The sequence below is a fragment of the Chelmon rostratus genome, chromosome 12 (genome assembly GCF_017976325.1).
Source record: "Chelmon rostratus isolate fCheRos1 chromosome 12, fCheRos1.pri, whole genome shotgun sequence".
NCBI lineage: Eukaryota > Metazoa > Chordata > Actinopteri > Chaetodontiformes > Chaetodontidae > Chelmon > Chelmon rostratus.
In genome coordinates this window covers 13,587,317-13,613,180 of record NC_055669.1, presented here as the reverse complement: position 1 = coordinate 13,613,180, position 25,864 = coordinate 13,587,317, and the positions used below count along the sequence as shown (strand labels likewise).

The 25,864-nt window shown below is 42.2% G+C and overlaps 2 protein-coding genes across 2 annotated transcripts in view; both read left to right on the top strand.

Annotated features, from left to right (window-relative positions):
* tnr (tenascin R (restrictin, janusin)) overlaps positions 1-3,916 on the top strand; it is a 66,822-nt gene extending 62,906 nt beyond the window's left edge. Inside the window, exons 25-27 of the mRNA XM_041949635.1 lie at positions 877-1,038; positions 1,873-2,036; positions 3,797-3,916. Of these exons, the coding sequence (XP_041805569.1) occupies positions 877-1,038; positions 1,873-2,036; positions 3,797-3,916 (446 nt within the window). The remainder of the gene's footprint in view (positions 1-876; positions 1,039-1,872; positions 2,037-3,796) is intronic.
* A 14,247-nt stretch (positions 3,917-18,163) lies between these two features.
* On the top strand, positions 18,164-23,957 carry LOC121615548 (uncharacterized protein KIAA0040). Its single transcript, XM_041949926.1, has 2 exons — positions 18,164-18,320; positions 21,983-23,957. The coding sequence occupies exon 2, from the start codon at positions 22,678-22,680 to the stop codon at positions 23,014-23,016; it is 339 nt and encodes a 112-aa protein (XP_041805860.1). The 5' UTR covers positions 18,164-18,320; positions 21,983-22,677; the 3' UTR covers positions 23,017-23,957.
* Positions 23,958-25,864: the final 1,907 nt, after the last annotated feature.

Sequence of the window (25,864 nt, the reverse complement as noted above, 5' to 3'; positions counted from 1 at the left end):
ATGTGATGCCTCTGTCGGAGGTTAAGCAGGGAAGGGGGACTCTCTGCTTGTTGTAATCTGATAGTGAAGGCAGTTCCAATCTCGCAGGTCGGTGTGGGGCCTTATCGCCTGCCTGGTTTCAAACGAGCCTCGTATCTGCTGCCTGGGAGATAGAGAGCAAAGCCACCTATCTCAGGAAGTTGCGACAGGTGGCATTTGCAGGAGGGCCGGTGGCGACAGTGTCCGCCGCTCTCGACGGCGTCAGTCATCCGCTTCCATATGACCGGCCGACAAAGAGCTTTTGTTCTTCACTCTTTTGTTCTCATACCTTAAACCTACAAAGCTGCTGGTGGGAACAAACTGTATCTCACAGATGAGGAAAATGTATGGGTGGTAGAATGTCCCTAAGTCATAAAAATCAACACATATTCAGTTCTTTGTCCTTGTAGCGAAAATAGTAATGGTGATAATTCACTACTGAAAGCATACTTATGAACATTAGATTCCATTTCGGCCTTATTCTGCTAATACATTCCTCTAAATCTTACACATGGTCCTTTAAATCTGCACCTGCTCTGCTTTGGCTTTTTTTTTTCCATTGTTACTGGATTGCATCGAGACTCCATAGAAATCCAATCATCATATGAGTGTAATGACGTCCATTATCAGTACAAGTGCAATTACTCCCATATCAGAGTGAGCAGGATGACTTCTATATCTGGGTTTGAAGCTCTTACAACAGTATTACAAACCAGATCTTTCATTGGTTATGAAACGGGTGAGAGCTGGCGTGCTTGGAAGATAAAAGATGTTTTCAAACAGCAGGAGTAACTGTCAGGATTGGTTTGTCTCAAACACACACTGCAGTGTGGCCAACACAGTTTTGTTTCTCCACAGGTCTGGACAACATCCAGAGGATTGCCGCTCAGGGCCGTTACGAGCTGAGAATTGACATGAAAGACGGACAGGAGTCGGTCTACGCCAATTACGACAAATTCTCCATTGGAGATGCCAGAAACCTCTACAAGCTCAGGATAGGAGAGTACAATGGCACCGCTGGTATGTGGCCGAATGCATGAGGAATATATTTTTGGTTGAACCCGATATAAAGGTACACCTTTTCACCATTAACTAGTTGCTTATTACTATAGTATAAGCATACAGGCTCTTTATTAACCACTATAAAGCACTAAATATATAGTATATCCTTGGCCTAACAGTTGTAGAGTATGTTCATGCAGAATGAGGCATTAATAAATGCTGTATGACTAATCAAGAGCCAATATGCCACTCATATGCGTGCTAATAAGAAACTAGTTAATGGTGAATATGTCCACCTTTTTGAATTGAACATGCTTCATTATCTAGCATTTTACTCGGCTCTGTGGACGGCAGCTTCATGCTGAACAGAAATGGTCAGCGAGGACATGAACATCGAGCGCTTTTTGCTACATGAATCTTCTTCTCCTGTAATATGAGCGTGTGCTCTGCCATCTGCCATTTTTCCTCCTGCCTCTTCTCCCCTCCGTCTTTTCTTCTCCCTGATGTCTGAAACCCGCCTCAGCACTCCTCCACATTTCCACTCCTGTCCTCGCTCTCCATGCATCTCTCAGTCTGTCAACATGACCATATGCCAGAATTACCCATCATCCCCTCATGTTTATAATTATAATTCTCTCTGCCTAAATAAATTCAGAGAGCCTGCAGCAGGACTTCTTTCCTGTCCCTGCCTGTCATGTCTCTCCATCTCCCTCCTGACTGCCTGGTCGTTTATGGGCCCTCATCACGCCGTTATTCACTGCAGCCATATGCTAGCGTCACCCGGCATACGCTGATTATTTCAGGTTCTTCATCTCTCTCTCTCTCTCTCTCTCTTTCTGTATCTGATCCCAGGTGACTCTCTGAGCTACCACCAGGGCCGGCCCTTCTCTACAAAAGACAGAGACAATGACATCGCTGTCACTAACTGTGCCTTGTCTTACAAAGGAGCCTGGTGGTACAAGAACTGCCACAGGGCCAACCTCAACGGCAAATATGGCGAGTCCAGACACAGTCAGGTGAGTCACCCAGTAAATACGCTGGCTGGATCGGAGGGTGAACGTGACAAATAGAATGGTTCATCTACTTATGATTAAGCCCAGCTTCTTCTATGGTGGAAGAAATTAACAGTTGATTTAGTCACATTACAAAAGAAGACTTATTGTGATGTTATTGTGCTGTTTCTGGGAAGGATACGAGACAAGGATGGATTAACAGCAGCCCCAGGACACCAGAACTCCAGGGGGCCCAAAAGCGCCAGACTTACTGTGTGTCAGATCAGTTGTGCTAATTAAATTAGAATTTGTTTGGGAATATGAGGCAGCACAAAGCACAATATCAACAGACATGATGAGGGCCTTAAACTGGGTGAGCTTGTGGTCTGGTCTCAGAGGAGGTCTGTGGGTCAAAGTCTGTCTTTACTTTAGTTGCTCCTAAATGAATTTGTGTTTAATCACATTACCACACAGGAAATCTGTGGCCAGGTAGTATTTCAGCACAGACAACCTGTAAGCAACTCACAGAGAGCGGGAGGAATGGGGGAGTTTGTCAGGTAATTGAGAAATTGTGATTTCAGCCTCCACCCTGATACAGTGGAGGTCCTCTGTGGTGTTCATGTTATCCAAAAAATGCATTTGAAGTGTCTTTCAGTGGAGCTGCTTCTTTGGTAGAAAGTAGTGCCAATGAAAACTGCTGACACCAATTTCTGTGTTTCTGGAAATAGAGATTGCAGTTTTAAAATGTAATGTTTCAGTCCTATGAGCGCCACAGATGTCACCTCCACAGTATCTGGGTGTCAGTAGAAAACGCAGAGGTCGTCTCAAAACCGTACTTTTTTTTTTGGCATTTTGGTGAACCGACCCTTTAACTCAGCGTTCACAAAAACCTGTAAACTGTCCTGATCATGTCAGTGTGATTAAGGGTTAAAATTTCTCATTTTTTGAAAAGCTCGTAATTTGTAAATTAAATTACGTGAAACAGACATTCATCTCCATACTTACTACACTGATTGGCTTGATGGAGGAGCTGTAATGAAAGGTCAAAAAAAAGGCTGCTGCACCACTTGTTGAATTTTAATGAAACTTGGAGAGATGATGCATCTTAATATTGATCGGTCAAAAGTGCTTGTATCATCTGCGGGGAATGAGACTCTTTAATTTTAATTTATCCGAACACTCACACCCGCTCATATTCAGATTACAGAAATATATAGAAGGAAAAGGCAGAGTTCATCCGTAACATGAAGCGGGCACGCACATGTGCTGTTTTCTGTCACTGCGTGTGAGCGCTGAGGGCTCGCCTTTTGACGAGCGTGTGATGTGCTCGCTCTCGCTCTCTCAGCTTGATGCCGAAACGGCTCGAGAAGGAGAGTGAGGTGTCGAGTGAAGCTGCGATTAGGCTTCGGAGCATCACTGCTTCTCTCAACGAGCTCTGTACCTTTCTCTTTGTTGCTTGATGACACGAAATGAGACCCGGTGGGAGCGGAGATGGACGGGCATAAAGGCACGCGGGGAGAAATTGCCTTTCAGAGTAAAGCTGCAAATGGGAGGGTTTTGGCGGTGGCGGGGGATTAGCGGGGCTTGAGTGAGACTGTAATTGCACTAAATTCATAATTGTGCTCACTCTTAAATCAGGATTTCTGCCCTCCTGCTTTGAATGCACTTTACTCAAAACCTAACACTTCCGCCTTCAGCCTCTCCTTTTCTTTTTACATTTTCTGTCACTTTCTCAAATTGTCTTGCCTAAAAAGCCCTGCTGATGCAAGCTTTCGCTCTTACAGGGTATTAACTGGTACCACTGGAAAGGCCACGAGTTCTCCATCCCTTTCGTGGAGATGAAGATAAGGCCGTTCAACTTCCGTAGCATCAGCAGCAAGAGGAGGCGGTCTGCCCCTGTATAAACAAACCGCCTCCACCCAGAGTCATGGATAAATGGAGTTCAGATGATGTTTAGCTGTGAGTTTCTGCGATCTGTGTGCCTCACTGATGTGCTCTTTAATGCCTTTTGTGAGGCTGCAAAGAAAAAAGGGAGGTTATGACAAAAAGCTACTAATATTTTATTAATATTCAGTTGTAAAATAATAAAACACATTATTGTTAATATACTACCAACAATCAGAAACTGTTATAACCATGGATGAGATCGTGAAATAGCAGAGAGGCTGAAACAACGTCCAAACTCTGTTTATCACTGCTCCTGCCCAGCTTTAGCTGTCTTTCCCTGCTGTACCTTTACCCAGATGATAGAGGACACTGTATGTAATTTATTAAATACTTTGAATGACAATGGTTCTATTTGCTGTATAAAAACGGAAAGGCAAACCAAGAAGCTTCTTTTCTCTTTAAGTGTGTGATTTGCCTTTCCCTGGGATGCAAGGAAATGTGCTCAGAAATGGCCTCAAGAGTGCGAGAGCTAGCGTTCTTTTAACCGTTACGAAATAATAAACACTTTTAACGAGAAAAAAAATACTGTATATGCCCTTAAACCCCTTAACTGTAAGATATATATATTTTTATAACTGATACCACGACAAAAGTCCATCTGTTTAATATGATTTGCTGCCTTGGTTTAATCATTAAACATGATGACAAACACTGGATGTCAGCGGTAAAATGAACATCAGAAACTGAACATCCGGAATCGTCATTTACAAAGCAGTGCACCAGCAACAGCTTCACCACCACCTGTTTTATCTATGTGATTTCTCTCTCACTGTGTTACTGTTAATTACAGTATCCTTAAAGCAAAATTAAAATCACCACACTTAAACTTAATGATTATTGGTAGCCACACTGAGACAGTATTTGCACTACGAGTGGGAACACAGCAAAGCTATTGTTTCATGCGTTCAGATTGTTTCTTTAGCATGTGGGCTTTTAATATGATTTCCTGGACTTTATTTTCAAGCAAATCTCTGTCACCCCCTGCTGTAGATGCTGCAATTGCTTGCAGAGATGGTGCTGATAGATGTAACATTTAACCAAAGATCTGCATAATAAAGACTCGGCCTGCTGTTTGGAAAGATGCCAGTCAGGTCTGTCACCAAAGTCACTGAGCAGCTTTTTCCTACATTAATAGATTTTCACTTTTCAGGGACTTTTATGGTAATCGTGTCCCCTGGCATTATTTTATGCAATGTGAACGCTAAATTCTATGCAAAAGGAAGTCAGGGTGGGCATGTTGCAGATTTTAGCCTGGCCTCTCCACCGCTGCTAGCTGAAATGAACTTAACAAAGAAAGCAGAACAGTACGTGGAGTGGAGCCAAGTCTTTCTTCTGTGCCCTTCTTTTCCTTGCTTTGCTATTTAAGCTCCCCCGTGAAACAACAAAATCAGCAAACATGGCAGAGAATGTACTCTTTTAGTAGGGCGGGCGTAATCTGCAGCATGCCCACCAAGCATTTTGTTGTATTCAGTGTTCACACTGTTGCACAACGCGCTCAGTGCCAACGCGTTTAGTTGACTGCAGTTTTCTGGGAATGGTTTTGTTTTAGGTTCCTGCCTCCTCTGCTGGAGGAAAAATCATCTCTGCAGAGTTTTGAAGACAAAACCGCACACAACTGGCTGAATCTCCTCTTTGGCTTCGTACTATCAATAAAAACTAAATTTATTGCCCGAAACAATCCTTGGAAGATCAATGTCACCATCGCTGCAAGCAACATTTGGTCTCATTTATTTTCAATAATCTAAATATTAACAACTGGAAATCTTATTGTTATCTACTTCTGTCAGTTTCTTCAGTTTAGCAAATCTGGCTTGTATCATGTGACTGTGTATATTTTTCATTTGTATTTTTTGTCCTTTTTAGACTTGAAAACAATGGTGACTCTCCCCTCTATAAACTACTTCTAATATACTCATGTAGATATAGAGTTGAAGATAATGTGACTTTTGATGTGTTCCCCCTTTAGATGCAAACTAATTCAGAAAGCCCTCTGAAGCATTTCTCCTGTATCCACTGTATTTTTAACCGCTGTTGTGTTTGGGACAGATGGAACCTCCTGCATGTTGACTGAATTGCAATCAAGAGCCTGATAGTGAATAACAAACGTCATAAGAATGTGTTTTCATTTGATTTGTAGTGACACGCGTTTTTGCTGATCTGGGTAAGAGGAGCTCTTGAAATGGTTTGTATGGTCGAGCATAATCAGGCCTCTCAGCTGTTCCGAAAGCAGTCAGATTGCCCTCAAAGGCAAAGTAAAACCGACACAACCTGAAATAGGATTTATAACAAGCCGTTTCAACACGAGACCTTTCCCAGCTCTGACAAACGTTACTTTCCATCCATCAGTGTGATTAAATGCTGAGTAATGTTACTCTTCATTGAGAGCTTTCAGGAAAACAAATAATGTGAAACTGAGCAATTGTCTTGTCATGAAACAACATGCCTGAAATTACAAACAGACGTGGACTAAACAGCCTGAACTATTTTCTTGATATTGTGAATAATTTGATGTCATTCCCTCCAGCATCACGTACGATCAACAGGTTTGTTTTCCTCGTCGCACGACAACTGATCAAGTACTTTTTTATCTTTGGCGGAGAAAATTGACATTTTCTTTGTACTTTTTGTACGTTTTTCAGCATGTAAAATGTCAACTCTTCAATCTGCTGCATAACATCAGGTTTGAGAAGAGCATCTCCTCCTTTATTTAACTGAAAACTCAGTCTCAGTCACTGGAATACACTCACGCTGCATCATGGTTTGCTTCTCCCCTTATTTATTTCACTGCTATTTATTTTCCAATTACTCTGTGAAGAATTACAGTTATTAATGACACAAGGTCCGCTACAACAAAATGCTTTATTTCATTGGTTTCTTTTACAAGTGAATTGACTGATATAACCACCGCGTGTGGTGGTCTTTGTTATATAAGCCAGATACTGTAACTGCATTGATTTGAAATCTTACCATGGAAATGTAAATGTTGACAAAACGTGATCTTGACTGTTTGAAAAGCTCATATATGCTGAAACTAAGGATTTATTGTTGGATAACCTTGGATATTACTGTCAAATTTAGCTCTAGTTTGACTTAAACATGTACTATATAGTTCCTTTTTTAATACATTTTCTACATATTAATAAAACATTCAAATAGTCTGATTTGCTGTACTTTGTTTTTGTTTAGTGTGTGTTGATTACATGCTGTTTTATGTAAGGTTTATAGTGAACTGCTCACATCCATGTACAGCTTTGCATATACAAGCTTTTAGTTCGGTTTGCAGTCAAGTCGAGCTGTGGTTGCTGTAACTACCCTCCCCTTTACTCCTATAATAATGAAGTACCGCGAGCCGACTGACTCTATGTCATAAACTTTTCAAAGTGTCTTCACCTCTAATTGGAGGCCATTAAAAAGCGAAGTGAGGCCAGCAGCAGTTACAAGCGAACGGTGAAAGGTGCCGTCATAAAGGTCTGCCAGTGTGGTTTGGCTGCAGGACCTCTAATTTATGCTCACACGCAGAGACGCAGCAGACCTGCAGGACGTGACACACACCCAACACTCGCAGTACAACACGCCGGCTGAGCAGTCATTCTATACCAACAATTAATCATCTTCAAAAGGGCGATTGTAGGGAAGTCAATTAGACAATTCAGAAGAGGCTGAATTTTAATTCATGAAAATAACATTAGTTATAGTTATAGTTTGACATTTACACTTATTCGCTTTATTTCAGAGAAAGATCATTACCGCTCTTCTCTGTCTGTTAAATGTGAAGCTACCACCTGCAGCCACTTAGCTTAGCATAGCATAGCATAATGACTGGGAGCAGGGAGGAACAGCTCGCCTGTTTCTGTCCAAAGGTTGCGAAACCTGCCTACCAGCACCTCTAAAGCTCCTTAACATGTTACAGCATCTCATTTACTCCATCTTCACAGAAACCAAAGTGTAAAACACCTTGTGGCTATGCAGCAAAGTGTTTCTTGTTGTCAGGCAGCCAGTGGAGACTCCAGGAAGCTGCTGCACCTGATGACAGTGAGATCAGAGGTGCTGGTGGGTGGATTTTGTCCCTTCTGGTCAGAGCCACGCTACCTGTTTACAGTCTCTGCAACGACAAAGACCTTTCTTTTTTGTTGTTGTTGATTCTGGCGGCCCCTGAGGACAAAAGTGGTAGTGCAACAGCTGCAAACCACCTAAGCTACATGTTAGCCAACTAACAGATTTTGTTGTACTCTGTAGTAGTGATTTTGTTCAGCTCCCATATTACACTCCTGTCTCGGAGGAAGGGAGAAGAAAGCGGATTCAGGATCGATTTTGAATCCTTTTAAAATCCCATCATTTTCTCCATCTGTTGAATGATTGACCGCAGTTGACTCATGTTTCCACCCATGTTCTATCACTGTCCCTTAAAGCTTTTTTTTTTTTGGTTGTCTGTGAATTCTTTTCTTTTTCTCTTTGCTGATCCTGCCCCAGTATCAAGCATGCCCACAAAACATAATGCCAAAAATAAAATTCTTCAAATAAAAATCCCCTCCTGCCTCCTTTTTACTGGCTAACATCGCTGCAAAACCTTGTCTGGGAAAAGAAAAACAAAGGCTCTTTCAGTCAGCACCATTAAATCATGTTGTCTGATTTTGCGGGGAATCTGACCCGCAGACATGTGCTAATAACTAGACAGAAACAGCTTAACTTCTCGCTGATGGTTTTTGTTGCTTGCGTAGGTCATACAGAGGCATCTGTATCAGTTTGAGACTGTTTCATAACCAGTAGCTCCATGTAGCTGCTTAAACTTTCTGAATTGTTTGATCCCACTAAAAAAAATAGCATTGAACGCTTTACATTATTGGTGTGAACACCTAGTTTGAGCATCTTCGCTCATGCAAAAAAAAAAATTATACATGCACAGCTACACACACTTACGCAGTGTAGCGGCAAACGATTTTATTGTAATAACAGATAGTCAGAAACCCTCAGTTCAGCAGTTTTAATATTCCTTGTTTAATTACTGCATGTTCTAATTATCCATTAATTATCCATTCAACTGTCTGGTCAGCAGAAACAACTCGGTAAATAATGAGCCCGCATGAAGTTTGTGAATATATTAGAGTCAGGCACAAATAAATGAGCAGCACAGGATTAACAGTGTAGTAAAGGTCAGAGAGATAAGCTCATGTTCAGCCTTTATCAAAACAAAACATTTCACCTGAACTGCTGTGCCATGAAAACAATGCTCACAGATTGACGAGGTTTGCACGATTTGTACTTCAACTATTCTGGATTATGAAGAGTCCGAGCGGTTAATGAATAGAAGCTACTGTAAGTAGCTTAAGCGGCCCGTCTTACAGCAACTTGTCCCTGCTTTCCCAGGGTCATCAGAGGGTGATGGGCTTTCTTTCTCTCTTTTCCTGCAAATTTAGAAACTTTTTAAAATAATTTAGTCCACGTTCTGCCGGCTGCAAGTGCACAGTGTCCTTTAATCAATGACGGAGCTCCGTAGGGAGCAGCGGTTTGAATTCAAAACTGGTCAAATTGATGAGGACGTCTTTCACAATGAAAAGACGCAACATGATTATAAAGTATGATTAATTGAACAGACTCCAAACCCTGCTGTGTTGGTGGCACTGCCACAGTCTGCTGGCTTTACACGGTGCATCAGAGGCTGTTTGTACTTCTCCCGTTAAAGATATCTCATAATTAGGCCTGTGGATAAAATGTGCTGATCAACTTTATCCACGTCAGATGGAGTAAATTGAAATTCTCCTCCTTTCTTGCCGTGGTCTGAACTCAAACATCATGATGTTGATCCAAAGTCTTCGTTTGGCAGCCGAGTGTGTCGAAGCTACGACAGTTTGGATTATTTCTGTTCGAACCGTTTGTGTATTTTCTGTGTTTCTGTGGCGACTGAGCACGCAGCCCGCCGCAGTGATACTCTGCCGTACAGCTGCCAGTAGTTAGATCTCAGACAGCCGGCAGAGCGCAATTTCAAAACAAACCCACAGACCACACAGTCAGCTGAACCTGCCTGAAGAAAAAAATGCCTCCAGCTTTCCAGGATAAGTCGTCTCATCTCATCTCCAAACAAATTAGAGAAGCTGATTTGGCCTTAACAACAACATGGCACACCACAAACCACTGACACGCCGATTTTCTTTAATTAGATTATATTAGTTTACACATTTGTTTGATGTAAAATCATTTGTATGATACAATGTCTGTATATTTGTAGTTGCAGAGTTACTCTAATAGTTATTTATTTAGAGTAAAGTTGGCTGCTGAGCGCCGCACCGCCTGATGCTGCGTCTTGTGATTTGGGCATCTTAATTTAAGGCTGCTGCCACAAAGGTTTGTCTAATAAAAGTTAAACTACAACAACCTACTGACAACTACTTGACTTAAATCCAGGCTTGTTTGTTTATCACTATAGCTTTTCTTTAAATAGCTGACCGCAGTCAACACTATAATAAAGGTGATAACAGTTGTGCCCAATTAAGGAACATTTTAACAGAACTACAGATCCCTTTGAATTAAATATTACTCAAATATGTTAATAAATGTCTCTTTAACCCTAAATTAGTTTCTATGGCAATTTTCCTCATTTCACAACTAAATATTTACATGCATGCACACGAGTGCACACACGCACACACACACACACACACACACACACAGAGGCCTGTATGCAGCTCGAGACAGCAGAAACCTTTTCGCTCAAACTGAGTAATTGAAGTTCTGCTGTATTTAGAGGTGTACGCCTGAAAACCACTGAAAGATGATCACAGAGGCTGAAGGCCTGTCGAGTTTACAGGAAGTGAACAGATGTGCAGGTTGTGAAACGGAAACATGTCACACTAGATTGTGAAATTAGAGAATTTAGAGCAGAATTTGTGTTCATTGGACTCCTCTCATAACAATTTACATTTCACACTTCACATTTCAGGAACTTTAGGCTACTGCAAAGTACGGTAGTCTGCTTATTAACCACAGCTTACAGTGACTGAAGTACAACATCGAGAACAGCTGCAACAGCATGACACGGTGTTTTATGTGCATCATGTGAACGTCTTGGCTTAAGTTAGAGCAAAGTATTAAAGTTTAATTAAGAATGAAGTTGAGCTTTAACACTGTACAGTGGGATGTACAACGATCGTTTTGTAAGAAAGCATGTAAATTATACATTTGAGTTTAAATATCCAAACATAAACAAGAGCAATGCTTGTGACTGAGTATTGTTTGTTAGGAAAAATGACTCCAGAGCAGACTCAGGACGTCCATCCCACCAGTGTCCCAAACATAAGATTATTTGTTGACTCCAGTAAGCCAGCTCTGCAACTCTGCAAATCCCAGTGTCTTCTTTCAGTGCTTCATGGATTTTTTGGTGCATTCGAGTTAAGTCCATGAGGGCTTATGGTGGTTTCTCTGCAAAATCGCCAGAATTGCCTCTGCACAAGTGCTCGAGGGCCCTCGTTTGAACTTTCTGGAGGACTTGTGAGTCTGCAAAGCTACAAAATTTACACATGGAATATTCCCTAATTGCGGCATTTTTCTATAAGCAAATTAGGCACAAAACAGTCCTCTATTTTCTGTTGTGACCGAGGTACATTCATAACTATAAACTCATCACAAATATAAAGGCTCAATAACAGTCCAGACAAACCAACATTCAGAAATCTAATTTCATTATTCATGTTTCCCCTCTCCTTTCACAGTAATGAAAAGATCGAAAATGCTGCACAAATGTCATAAAATGTGATTTTTGTGCAGCTACACACAGCTGAACAGCATACATATTGAATACTGCGTGGTCAAGGGAATGGGAGTCATCAATTTCTCCTCCTCTTTCCATCCCTCCATCAAACCCTTTCTCTTCCTCTCCTCGCCCCATCCATCCGGTCACGCCTCCACCATGTCTCTGCACAGAGCTGGTGACGGCGTGAAGCTGATGAAAAGCGGCGTTGTGAGCCGTCCCCAGTCTCCCATGCGCTCGTGGAGTCTCTTTACATCTCACTGAACCCAGAAAGTTAACAGGCTCTGGCAGGCATCTGAATAAGAGGGAGGTGCAGCCCAGATCTCCCAGTTAGAGTCTCTCTGTGATAGTGCTGTAAACACCGGGGCTTAATTGGGAAACCGGCCGGTGAACAGCTTGATTTTCATCAGCCATTAAGTGATACTCAAAGCTCCATGAGCTGGAGTTGGGGGCGGGGGGTGCCAGCGTGACGGCCTCATAGATCACAGAGGCATGAAGACTTGACTGTTGACAACCTCAGTGGACTTAAATGTGAGGTAAGACTTGATGTGCTGAGTTCTGCTGTGTTTTGTTTATTTGTTGATCTTTATGATGACCAGTGAAAATGAGGAAAATGCCTATAATCAAAATGATCTATCTAACCGTTCATTAAGGCTTTCAGCACTCTTGAATACTGGTGCTTAATGAATGAATGCTTGAATGGAGGCTCAGAAGCCTGAATACTGCTTAATGAAACTGTTTTTCTTTCTTTTTTTTTCTTTTTTTTTTTTTTTTACTAATACTGACTGTCCAATTATGTCCTACACTTACATCTATTTTAGCTTTAATTCCTCTTGAATGAAGTTGGTAACACAGCCAGGAAACGCACCGTACTCATGCTTCTACCTCTCAAATAGGCCGCCCTGTAAATGTAGATGGGAGGCGACGTGTTTAAGACGGCGAGGTTTCAGGCAGAAAAACAGCGAGACTGACAGCTGGACTCCAGGGGAAGAGTTAACCTAGAGTGAACCAAGGCCAAATGATGAAGAGAGGGAAACTGGCTCAGGTTCTTAATGAGCTGAACCGCTCATCTTTTGTTCTAGTGATGGTTTTATTCATTCTGCTAAACATTGTTATCATCCTCTCCTCTCGTTTTATTATTGTATTTGACACATGATTCACAGCAGTGGCTCCCAGCCTCTTTTGTCCAGCATGCTCTATCAAATGGGCCCAAGTATCATATTCTTTGGTTTGTGGACCTCCTCTTCATGCATAATCAACTTGCAGCTGAGTCAGGTTGGTGGGGAACTATGGTGTCGTGTGCAGTCACACCACCAATCGTTGGTAAGTTATTGTGACATTAACACATTTGTAATAATGTTTGTTTGCTCATTCTACTCCAAAGCAAATATCTGTGGTTATATGTTCTTATTTTCCAAATTAGCTGAGATCCTCCACAGTATACATTCACATGTCTGCCATTTTTCTCTGATGTCACATGGTGGGAAGCTCAGATGCTGTTATCTACAGGATAATGTTGTGCTGCTGTGTTCCAGGTTGGAAATCATATGAATACAAGGAATCTGACAAGCTGTTATCATTTCGCAGCTTATGGTCAAATGGGAGATTGATCAGAAACTGTAAAGACGATGAACAGTGAAACTCTGGAGCTAATGAGTTATCAAAGATGTTGTTTTACCTTGAAATATGTCTGGACTTTCACTATCCATTATCAATCCATCGGGAAGCAATCAATTTGCCAGATTCACCACATTTATTTGACTTGTGACCTGCAGCACAGCAGTACCACATTATTTTGACCATAAAGCATTTGAGCGTCCCACTCTGAGCCTGACATCAGGGAAAAATGGCCACCATGCGAGTAAGGTCTATTTTTCCATGTACTCCCTGGTTAGTCGCCTCCGGGCCATGACTACCCTCTGGGGTACAAGTCCCCCTGGTTCTCCTCTTTTTATAACCATCATGTGTGTTTGGTTATGATTTGTGTTCACTTTCTGTACTTTGTTGTCGGAGTTTGTCTCCAGTCTGTTTGTCCTGCTTTTCTATTTTCTATTCACGATTCAAGGCCAAATAGGGAGTTAGATTTTTTGCAGTGTGCCAGCAGTGCTCTTAATGCCCCTGCCCCCTCCTTGCATCAGTTGAACCACACAGGAGTCCTCAGCAGCCACTCAGATATGAGAGCTGACACACATATGAGAGTGTCCCTCGGGGCTGCGGTGACCTGAGGGACGAGCTCAGCTGAGAGTTTGTTCTGTACTTTATCAAATCACCTGCAGGACGTTACACGCTCGAGCATGGATAAGCATATTTTTCTGCAGGAGGCACAACACGAGGAGTGTGTGCTTATGTGTGTGTGTGTTTGTGAGAGAGCAAGATAGCATTTGCTTCAATGCATTCAATTCAGTGCACACAGAAAGGTTACACACACGTGTGCATAATCACAGCCGTCGCTTTCAAGTTAAATAGTCTGGGTTCAGGAATTTCTTCCTCAAGGCTTAGGAACCCTTCTCATACCAGACATTTAAAAACGACCAGCACAAACACAAGCAGGAGATGATCGCGTTTGTTTCGTGCTCCGTGAGTGCAAATGAATTTCTTTCTATCACGTTTAGGCAGCGCTCTGTCTTGTTAACAGCTGACATTTATAAACAGGGATTACCTGAGAGGTGGACTGGATGTTGAGACAATAATGAGACGAGAAAATGTGACACAGTGAGGAGATTAATGCAAGCAAAAGACTCGGTTACTGTCATGCTGATATAAATTGAGGTTGAACAGGGTTTTAAAAGAAAAGTTGTTTAATTTTTTTCCTCCTCGCTGCAGGGTGAAAACTTCTAATTGAACTTGTTTGCTGTGTCAAAATGTTCCTTTAGCTACAAATTAGAAGTTAAGACTCGGCGTCAGTCTCAATAATTTCTGCTATCAGCTTTGCTTAAGTGGCTGTGTGTGTGGCTCCGCATGCAAGTCTTGTCATTATGAACACAACAGAAACAGGGAAGTGCATTTTTGTACTTATTGGTCATACCACTGACTGCTCAGACATTTCTGTTCTGCAGGAAAACACCAGTCAGCGTGTGACTGTAAGAGATAATGACACAGCAGTTATAATGTAGCCTTAATCTGCGTTAACACTGCACTGTCCATACCCTGCTGGAACTGACACTCGCTATCTATCTATGAGTCTATTCACTTTCTTGCTGAGAGCTAGATAGGAATGTTGACAGAACTCTCATATTTAAATGTCAGGCTATGGGGAAGCAGCCAGTTAGCTTAGCTTAGCATAAAGGCAGGAAATTGGGAAACAGCTAGCCTGACTCTGTCCAAAGCTAGCAAAATCAGCCTAGAGTCTCCACTGGTGCCTGACAATGTATCTGTAAAAATTAGGAATTGTTGTTTTGAGTGTAAAATTGAACGGGTGACACTTACACATGCGCAAAGGGCTAAACATGCTAAACGTGCTAGCCGGATGGGGGCGGGACATAAATTAAGTCTTCCAACAGGAAACGTTCATTCCACTATTTAACCAATTAGAAACCAAATGCACTTGTGTGAGAAAGTAAATGAACTCCATGGAACTCGATTCTCCACACTGACAGGCACATGATATAAAGTGTTAGTTAGCTTTATAGGTGCTGGTAGGCAGATTTTGCTACCTTTGGACGGAGCCAGGCTAGCTGTTTCCCAGGGTTTCCAGTCTTTATGCTAAGCTAAGATAACCACCTGCTGTCTCCAGCTACAAACTGTCAAACTATTATCTTTTGTATTATCTGCTGTTGTTATCTTCTTGTTTTTTAACCTCCAATATCTATGGCTACCAAAAACATTGGCTATCTTGAGTGACTTTTTATTCCCATGATGTCATATCTTGAAATACTTTGGCACAAAGAGGAACTTAGAAAGTCCCCACTGATTAAATTTAAGCACTTTGGAAAATACCTTCCTTACTGCAAGCTGACAGTGTCAGCCTTTATTTATTTATGCAGCAGAATAGACCAAGACTCTGCTCTCACAAGCCAAGAAAGAAATGTTTAACATAATGTCCCGGGGGACAGCCTGCGTCATGTGTTAACTATGCTGAAATTATTACGTAATTAAGTGTTAAAATAGCTCAGACTGAGCTCATAGCTGGAATGTGCAATTAGGCGCCTCTGTAAAAGCTTTTAGTTTACATGCCAACCAATAGCTCTTCAATAATAGCTTTTCTTGGGGAGCAATAGGCAATGCCTTATATAGACTAATCATGTCTTTCCCTGTCTTGCTCTGTGCCTGTTTTCTGGGCCCAAACATTTTACAGCACTGAATCACAGCTAAGGCTTGCCTCTGGGAGTGGGACTGGTTTCATTAGCAGACTATTTCTGGACACTTGTCAGATTCCACTACAGCAACCCTTTAGTCACTTTTCATTAGCGCTCACATTCAAGAACTCACAGAGTGCACAGCGTTGGGCTCATGCTCGCTCATATTTCGCAGTGCCTTGGCAGAATCAGTAGGACGTAGTGATTTGTAATGCCCTTTTTGCACAGTCAAGTAATTCCACGAGGCTTCCCTTCAAGCTGCTGGTAATGTCGCAGTCACTTCTTCGCCATCACGATTGCGCGATCAGTGATCCAGTGTGATATCAGCGGTCTTTCCAGCAATTTGTTCAGCTACCGACCTCAGTTGGATGAAGGAATGTATTGTTCGAGCCTTCCCTCGCAGGTGAGCTTGGCTGAGAATAAGGTTTCTATAAACCAGATGGGAGCGGCAGCCGTTATAGTACAGGGTCAATGAAGTATAAATTGGGAGTAAGGTTTCCAAGGAGGAAATGGGCCGTATACGAGGGTCAGTGCAGTGTAAGTTGGAAAGGAAAAGGTACAATAGGTTCCTTGTAATATAAGAACAGAATAAAGTCTCCATCATGGAACAGAAAGTAACACAGTTTCCCTCAGCATGCATTTATCCAGCAATATGCTGCTCATTTGCACTGAGGCAGCCTCTGCAGCCTCGTGTTTTTGAATTACAGAGGACCCTAGAAGGCACGTTGTTGCACAAGATCCAACATACTGCAGATTTATGCACTGAAAAGATGACTTTTACATGCAGGTACATCTGCAGGAGCAATCAACAGCAGCAAGTGGAACATACAGCGAAATCATTTTCATACAAACTACTGTAAAGAAGGATTTCCATCAAGGAAAGTGCTGCTACACTCAGGTCATTAATCAACACTCGCTCGAGGTGACTGGACACTGTAGTGCCTCAACAGCAGCTGGGATATAGCTGCAGTGTGCAGCGCTGCACGTCCTGCCAGTCAGACAGCACCCTCTGTGTTGGCCGTGTGTGTGTGAGTGGGCGGATGGTTGCTATTTGTCTAAGACGGCTCAGACACACCTGCAGACATGGTGAGGCTTGTCTCATCAATTTTCATGTAACCATGCCCCGTAGCTACAGAGAAGCACACTGCATGTTCATGCTTCCTTCTTCTGCAGTAGCTGCAGCACATCACTAGAATACAAGTGGCGGCCTCAACATATTTCATATGAAGCACTCATAGTATCAATGTTCTATTTGAATTTGTGGTGTTTTCACCACCACTAGCTACTTTCGAGGACACCGAAAGTGAAATTCCTTGCTTGAATAGCTGAATTTGGAGACTGACAACAGAGAAAGAGACAGTTTCACTAAAATAAACTTTTTTTTTTGAAGGAAATTCATTGCACACATTAACCACGTGAGTTAATGCATTAGGCCTTTGCTGTGCATTAACATCATACTGTCTGCAAGAACATACACAATGTACATCAATTCATAACTTCCCCCTTTGAAGAGTGAAGAGGCTTTTTTTTTCTTACTTGAATAAAAATCCTCCTTTGCTTGACTGAACTGAAAGGGCATTGACCACAGCGCCACAGGCACAGTGTGTGTGTGTGTGTGTGTGTCTGTGTGTGTGTATGTGTGTTCTTTACATGACCTCACTCTTTTCATTCTGACTTACATCTCTCACCTTTTGGTCTGGCAACACACGTACTTTTCGTTTCCCCTTTTTATTGCTATTTTAGGACTCTGAGCTGGGTGGTGTGCGATGCTGTAATTTAGTGTTATTATGCAAAATTCTGCAACCTTGCCTGCACCTTAAGGCTGATGTTGCAAGGTTTGCAGATCAGTGCATGTGGGGCAGCCTTTCTTTTGATATTTGTTCCCAGACGCATTTAAAAAAGGCTTCATAAGATTTCACACTCAGTTTACTTAACTTTCCCTCTCTGACTGACATCATTCGGTGCTTGTGTGAGTAAAGGAAAGCAGCCACAAGAATCCAGCTCACCATGCAGGAAACACACGAGCACAGACAGAGGGCCCATTCTTACACAAAGTGGGCAGGGTGCAGTGACGTTGTGACCAAAACACACACTCACTCACAGAGAGGGAGGGAGGGAGGGAGGAGGAGGAGGAGGAGGAGGACGGGAAACAAGGGCAGAGAGGGAAACAGGAACAGAAAGTGAAGACTTGTCAAGATGTCTGGGTGAGGGGGACCAGAACAGAGCAGAAGCCAGATGCCAAAACAGAATCAACAGAAGTTTGAGCAGCTGACTGGATTAGACAGGAGGGGAGAGCTGACCTGCCGCTTCACAAGTGCCTGTGGGGTAAGGTGCCGCTTTCCAGCAGCTCTTGAGTGCCAGCAACTTGAAACACTTTGAAATTGTTCTGAGTGGTTTATATAAGCTGTTGGTGCTTTTTGTCGCGTGGCTGTGGGGGGATTCAGAGGCAAGAAACTCCTTTCAGAGAAATGTTTTGGCAGTGGTTTGATTTGACAGGATGTCTGACAAGTTACAATGGTAAGCGGATAAGTTTCTTCCTGCCTTTGAGCCGCACTAGAACATGCTCCTCTAGTTAAGTTCTTTACTTTTTAATGTAAATAATTTGAAAAGAAAAAAAGCTAACTTTGTCATTTGGTGTTATCTCTACATTTGCTGCATCAGCCACATGTAGACAATAACTCTCTGTTGCTCTGTTGAGTGGATGTTTGCAGAAAACGTCTTTACTGATGATGGTTTTAGCTTCATCATGAAGACTCTCCTTCTCCTGCTCTTGCTGTAAGAATGCCCTCCACCTTTGCAGGATAGAGTCTGATCTGTCTTGGGCTTGTGCACTTGCTCTTGCTCTCTGTGGAGAACTGTACTTCTGACTACCAGCAGGCCCGTAGCTAACCATGCGAAACAGCTGCACACCAAGATAGCTCATGATTTCCGCGGAAAAGTGGAGGAGTGTGGCTTTAATCGTTTGCTGGTGGCTGACTTCAGTGTCCAAGAACTGTGTGTTAATACTGCCTGATGAGGGATCCGCACTGATCGTGCGCTCGGGGCGAGTCATTAAAGATTCCTGCCTTGCCTTCTGTCACAACTTTGTGTTTTAGGTCGCACATGCTCCTTAAAAAGCAGCAGGGGCTAACTGAGTGCAATCATAACATTTTTTCTCAGCCCCTTCCTGGCTTTGTGTGCCCCAGAAATGGCCTTTTCCTGGATATGAATGGCTCCAGGAGAGCACGATGTCATGAGAAAGTGAAGCGGTCAGAGTTTAAGAATGAGATGATAAGAACCCAGCAAATACTTCCATCCTTTATATATACATGGATGCGTTTTCTTTATAAGTGACCTCTTTATTTACAGTGTGAACACTCTCAGTTAACAGGTGTGAACTACCTGAGCTGGAGTATGTTCTGTTACAGTAAATCATTATTTTGACTCGATGAGATTACATGATCAATGATTTAAGCTAATTCTTTACCTTTTTACCTATGTTTACACGGTGATCTCACGCTTCCTGGCCAGAAACTATAATAATGATGACTTACACATTCCACTTCATGACTTTACCACTGACACATTGTTAGTCATCTCTTCTGTATAGCTTTATCACACCTCTGTGCTGCTCCTGGCCTTTGTGTCTCCACTGCAGACTTATTGTTCAGTGACTCTGGCTTGTCGTGTTGACAGTGTTTTCATAATGTGAAGGAGATCAGAGTGTACACAGAGGTGCAGCTGCTCAGCCAAGCTCATCACAACAACATGTACCAACAGCAAAGAAAATAATCAAGAATAATAGAAGCAGTAGGCATCGTGGCTCCCGGCAGTGTGCACTGTCTTCGCTGTAGTTGATAGTTTTCGGAATTTCCATCAAAATGTGGCACAAATTTTAATGGAAAAGTAAATGTGAATGAATGAATGTTTCCATCCACCGCTGACGTGCGACTATAAGGATTCGGGTGCATCAAGATAAACAGTCGGTGGCACTAATTCTTCCATTAGGGTGCGATTGGGCCGTTGCAGAAGACGAGGGCACAACAAGCAAATGCTACCACACATATTTGATGTTTCCGTCTTTCGCCATTTTTATGTCTCTTCAATGCATCAGAAGCTAAAGTGAAGTTCATGGACATCATGCTTTATTCACGTACGGAATAAATACAGGTGGAAATTTATGTATATATGTATCTTACATCAGTAGTTCTCAGTGTTTTTGCCTGATCCCATATGTCAACTGGCTTTGAATCCAGAGCCACACTTACATACAAATTGTGTTCACACTGGCAAAGTGACAAAATGAAGTATACTCAACGCAGTCAGGACATAAAGTACAGCTGCTGACTGTTCTCCAACAACGCAGACAAACAAAGCAAATGGAGTTTCTTACAGCTACAAAACGTTCGAACAGCTCCAGGAAAACGAATTTGACGAAAAAAATGAAAAAAATGACTGGTTGATTTTCGTAAAACTATTGTCTGTATTTTCGTTCAGTCTAAAGCTGCTGTTTCATTGCCTTTGCACAGTACTCTCATTGCATCATTTCCTGTTACAGTACAACACAATAGAGTATGTTTGTTTCTTGTGTACTAACAGCACACTGTAGGCCTAATGATTAGCATGTGCAGTGAACATGCAGTATGGAATTTCTTTGTGTTTTCAGAGGCCTGAAAAAGTAAAAACAAAGATTGGAGAAATATATTTAAAAACTGAGCAGACTTGATATGATGTACGTATTAAAAAAGATTAAATGGACCTTCAATGCATCTAAAATCACACAAACATGAGGCCCAGCCATGCACAGCTGCATATGTGCCCTCGCTTTTCACTGGAATATGAAAATAAGCAAAAACAGCCTCAAATGCGGTGATCCACTTTAGATTTGTTGAGTATTTCTGAACTCACTCTCCTGACGTTTCAGGTGACTTTTGCTACTTGGCTTCAAGTGCTCTGCTTCCTGTTCAGCAAATGAACAGGAGGGAAGTTAGCAGGCTGTCTGCGGGTAAACCAATTTCACACATGAGACTCAACGCACGCCGACAGCCACGCAAAATCTATTTGCTCTCCACTTGCAGGTGCATCTTCTTCTTCTTCTCTCTCTCTCTCTCTCTCTCTCGCTTTACCTAAGAAGCAGCCAAATGTGAGATGAAAATCTTTTCTCCCCCCTGCGCCTAGAATACAAAGGAGCTCTGTAGCCGTGAGCTAATGGAGAATCTAAGGGACATACTTGAGTCAAATAGTGCTTGAAAAACTATAGTTGTTTAACACCATCTAGATAAAGACGTCGCCTCAAGGCCTCAGACTTAATAAAACAGTCTACTGTATATTCTCGGAGAAAAGGGAACAATATGACTATTATTGCTGAGATTTTTCTTTAGCGGACCTGCACCACCAATTGAAGCACCTCAGCTTGTGTCTACTTCTCCAGGAGAGCTGTTAAGATTTCATCCCGAGGCCGGAGGAAAATGCTACAATCAGATATTTCTTCAAACTTAGAGCAGATCCGATCCGTCTCCTCCAAAGGGAACTATTAGCCTGGTATATTCAGATGAATCTCCTGCAGCAGGTCTCTCTCTAGCCTCCTTTCTCACTCTCTCTCGCTCTTTTTTTTTCTTCTTGATGCTCTGTCTCACTCTCCCTCTCAGCGGGACTCTTAGAAAGATTGGTTACCTCTATCTCTGCCTGGCCTTCCCTCAGACACAATCTCCCTCCATTTCATCCTCTCTTTCTCTCTCTCTCTTTGCCCCTTTCTTCCTCAGTGGGACTCTTCGAGAGATCTGCCCTGAATCCTGAATGACTCCTCTGCAGTATTAATGAGGGGAAAGCTGAAAATCTGACACTGACAGGATGGGGGGGAGCAGGAGTAGAGACGTTAAAGACAGAGACAGAAAGATGGATGGGAGGCAGGGAAGGGAAAAAGGGGAGGGGGGGAGGACGAGCTGTCTGCTGGAAACAAAATTTCTCTCCGTGTTCACTTTCTCTCCCTTTTTTTTTTCGTTCCACAGACACACCCAAATTGAACCAGCTCGCCACAACTGGATTAAACTAAACTGAAAGTTCAAGAGGACAAGAGAAGAAGGAGAGCAGGACAACAGCTGCTGGAATGCCAAGCAGCTTAAACGAACTTGGATGAAGTGCAAATTTCGGCTTCTTCCTCCTTCATTGAGACCAGGCTCATCGCAAGTGGCCGATTTCAAAGAGAACCTTGTTATAAACAAACATCTTTCGGGTGTGTTTAAAGAATGCCTTGGCTCTGTGAACGCCCCTCCGGACACTTTAAAGGAAGGAGGCATGGATGAAGTCCACCTCCGTACTTCCAGCGTCTCCATTTAACATAAACAGCACAAGCCCGAGCACACACTCAGGTCTCATAGATAGAGCTGTGTTTCAGGGCAACTGTCCAAACTGATCATCGTGAGTAGAAACATCTGACCCGACAGCTGTTGGATTGGTGGACGTTTGATGTTTTGCTGAACATTAAGCATAAAAAACTTCGTATCTCACCACTTTAAAGCCGGAACCAGACTACGCAAAAGGACTTTTATCTTGAATTAACACTATATCGTAATTATTTTGGAGTCTCCCGCACCCTAAAATGCACATTTATTAACTTACACACTTCACAGGCCTCTGGAGGATTTACTAAATCTTTACAGCTGCCACACAGACTCATCTAAAAGGAGCTCCGTCTCTGAAGGCCATGGACGGGAAAACAGACAGCATCCAGGATTTTTTCAACCAGCTTTGGAGCTTCGCTTCGGACAAACACCACCAGGGGGTCTACAACACGGTCTGCCTGGTGGTCCTCCTGACTCTTCCCTTGCTGGTCCTCCTCACCACGTTGGTGGTGTGCTGCCACTGCTGCTGCTGTCGCCATGCCAACGGCTGCTGTTGCTGCTGCTGCTGCAGAGACGCCATGGCAACGGCAAGGTCAGAAACAAAGAAGAAGAAGAATTCGGCCAACAACACCGAAGACCTGTGGATCTCTGTCAAAACGGGGCCGATGACACCGGACAGGGTCGCCCTGGCCATGGTGTAGAAGGTCGCTGTTAGTTTAAGATCGCTGATCCCGGGTCAGTTGGTGCAGTGGAGCTGATGGAGCATCTCAAAAGTGTAAAACTGGCTTGGACTGAAAAGGAAGCTGGGACATTTTTAGAAGCGATTCACATTGCAATGGGCATATATTTGGTTGAAACATAAACAGTGTACAGATTCTTGTCATTTTGTGTGTATGTGAGCAGTGTTTACAGCATTTTGTATGAGCTTTTTAGTGTGTGGTACAGAAAGGAAGAAATATGCTAGACAGAGGCATATACAGCACATATCTGCAAAATGTGTGTATGTGTGAGTGGGTCAGAGAGCCAGAGTGTGTGTGTGTGTGTGTGTGCGTGTGTGAGTGGGAGAGAGAGAGAGAGAGAGAGAGAGAAAAGTACAGTGTTATTGAGAGCACTTTGTTCTTAGAGCTCCCATGTGAAATTCATTGCATCTGTATTTGGGAGAGAGAGCCAATTTAAGGTCTGCCCAGCGTTCAGACGGCTGCAATGCTGCCGACTCTTCACAATCAGCCTGCAATCGGGGCTGGTGATTGACTCTCACTTTCTAAATTGGCAGCCACTGACGTCCAAAAAGTTGAACTCGTGGGATGCAGAAAGAAAACCAGGGCTTCTTTCATTTTGATTTCTCTCCTGCTCTCACCCTGTTTGTTTTAATATGATACAGCGCAGGCCACAGGAGAGACACATCTCCCAGTCCTGGTTTTTAAGAGTGTCGCAGGATTGTGGACCGAAGGCCAAACCCACACTCCAAATGTAAGAAAACCAGTAAAGAATAAAACTATAATCTTCCCAAAATGAAAAACAGATCTTTGAATTCAACACTAGAGAACAGCCATATTGTATAAGTCAGTGATGTTTTCTGGGACTGTATTTTTAATGAAGTTTTGGATTTAAGTGATCAAATAAAAAAAATCCTCCTCCTTTATCAAGTTTCTTACGACTTATCTTAACTTATATTAACTTATCTTACATCTCGAGACATGTTTTTGAGTGAGTATACAGAATATAATCAGCTTCACCAGCTGAAGGGATATGTACTGTTCACAGAGGGATAGTTTTAAACGAGTGTTTCCATTTAATTTGTTACTTTTCACTTATCAGGCATGCAAACAACACAAATTAAGCGGACATTGATTAAGTTTGACATTTGACATTCCATCGTCATTGTGAGTTTCTTTCCTTCTTCTGTTTGATTTACTGTTTCCATTTCAACCACATTTCCTGTCATCTGATCCCAATATATTATAAAAAATTGAGTTGTTGAGTTGTTTCACATGTTAATTGTTTCTAGAGATATTAAGGACGGAAATCAAAATCGCTTTTGCAGAAAAACATATAACTGAGTATATATATATTTTTAAACAAAGAATAACAGATCCCTCTCTTCCAGCCCTGAATGTACACATGACTAACCATGCGATCGGGTAAACGCTGCTCCTAAAAGGTTATTTTTACAGTGAGTAGGAGTAAGTCATTTCATAAAAGTGTGTTATTGCTCACACTCCTAACCTTTTTACTTTACTTTTTGCCTCTTACTGTAAGTGTAATTCTTAAACTTTGATTAATTACATCGCTGTTTGTTTCAGCGACACTAATTTCCATTTACGTTCTGCACTTGATTCAACTTAACATATTCCTAAAATATAAAATAAAGAAGAGAAACCCCAAAATAAGCAAATGATTTGAGCTTCAAGTGGATTGTGCCTGAAGGCTTTTTTTTTTTTTAAGCGTATGACATCTCAAAGCCCAATTAAGCAGAAGTGTCTCGGCAGTATCATCATCTTTATGCATCAGCTTACACTGGCGCTAAGTTGATCTTCTTGCTCAAGTGCTGCTGGGAAAACAGGCCCCACTCATTTCATTACTGCTCAGACGGATACATTCCCAGGTGGAAACTGGGGTTTGTCTCCTCTGCTTCACGTCCAAAGAGCAAAATTGTTCTTGTTGCGCTTTATTTCAAAGCTTCCCCTTTAAAATAAAAGCCTCGGTAGCAACGAATGATCACTTTAAGGGCTGCTGGTGCTGCTTCTTGGCCACAATGACGTTGAACACATTGTGGTTTGTATTTATGTGAGAGACTTTCAGTTTCTGTTTGTTATTACTGACTGTGACAGGCTTTCTTAACAGCATCAGAATAAAGAGAGAAATTGACTATATTTATTTAGTCTCATTTGAAGCTTGATGCAACTGCAGTTATATAGAGTCAGCAGCTGGTTAGCTTAGCTTAGCACAAACACTGAAGACAGGGGAAACAGCTAGCCTGCTGCATCCAAAGCCAAATAATAATGAACATGTTATATCCTGTTTGTTTAATCCCAGTAGTGGGAAGTTAATAAGTGCATTTTCTCTTCAAAATTCTTGTATTTTCATGCTAATACTTATTTAAGTGAGATTTTGAATGCAGGACTTTTACTTGCAACAGAGTATTTCTACATACATCGCTATTGCTATTTTTAATTACGTATACAAGATCTGAGTACTTCCTCCACTAAACTGTCACGTTACTCCGCTTGCATGTTATTTATTGGCATAGACTCCAGGAAGTAGTCTGACATGACCTCTCCGGCAAATATTACTGACAAATGAGATATAACGTAATAATGAGTGATCTTTACAGCGTGTGTCCAGCTCCATATTTGCCGTACAGACAGTGATATCTTCTCATCTAACTGAGTTTGGAGAAGAGAATTATAAGATTAGTTTGACTTTTCCAAATTGAGCTGCTGAGGCGAGGAGTCACAGCAGGGGGGTCTCATGAGGAGACATCTAAAACTGATCATTGACCTTTGGCACTGTGCGATGGCTGAAAATAGAAACAGTAGCATCTCTTTG

What these genes read in the sequence shown, in the direction of transcription:
- LOC121615548 (XM_041949926.1), top strand. Translation starts at nt 22,678, where the DNA reads ATGGACGGGAAAACAGACAGCATCCAGGATTTTTTCAACCAGCTTTGG.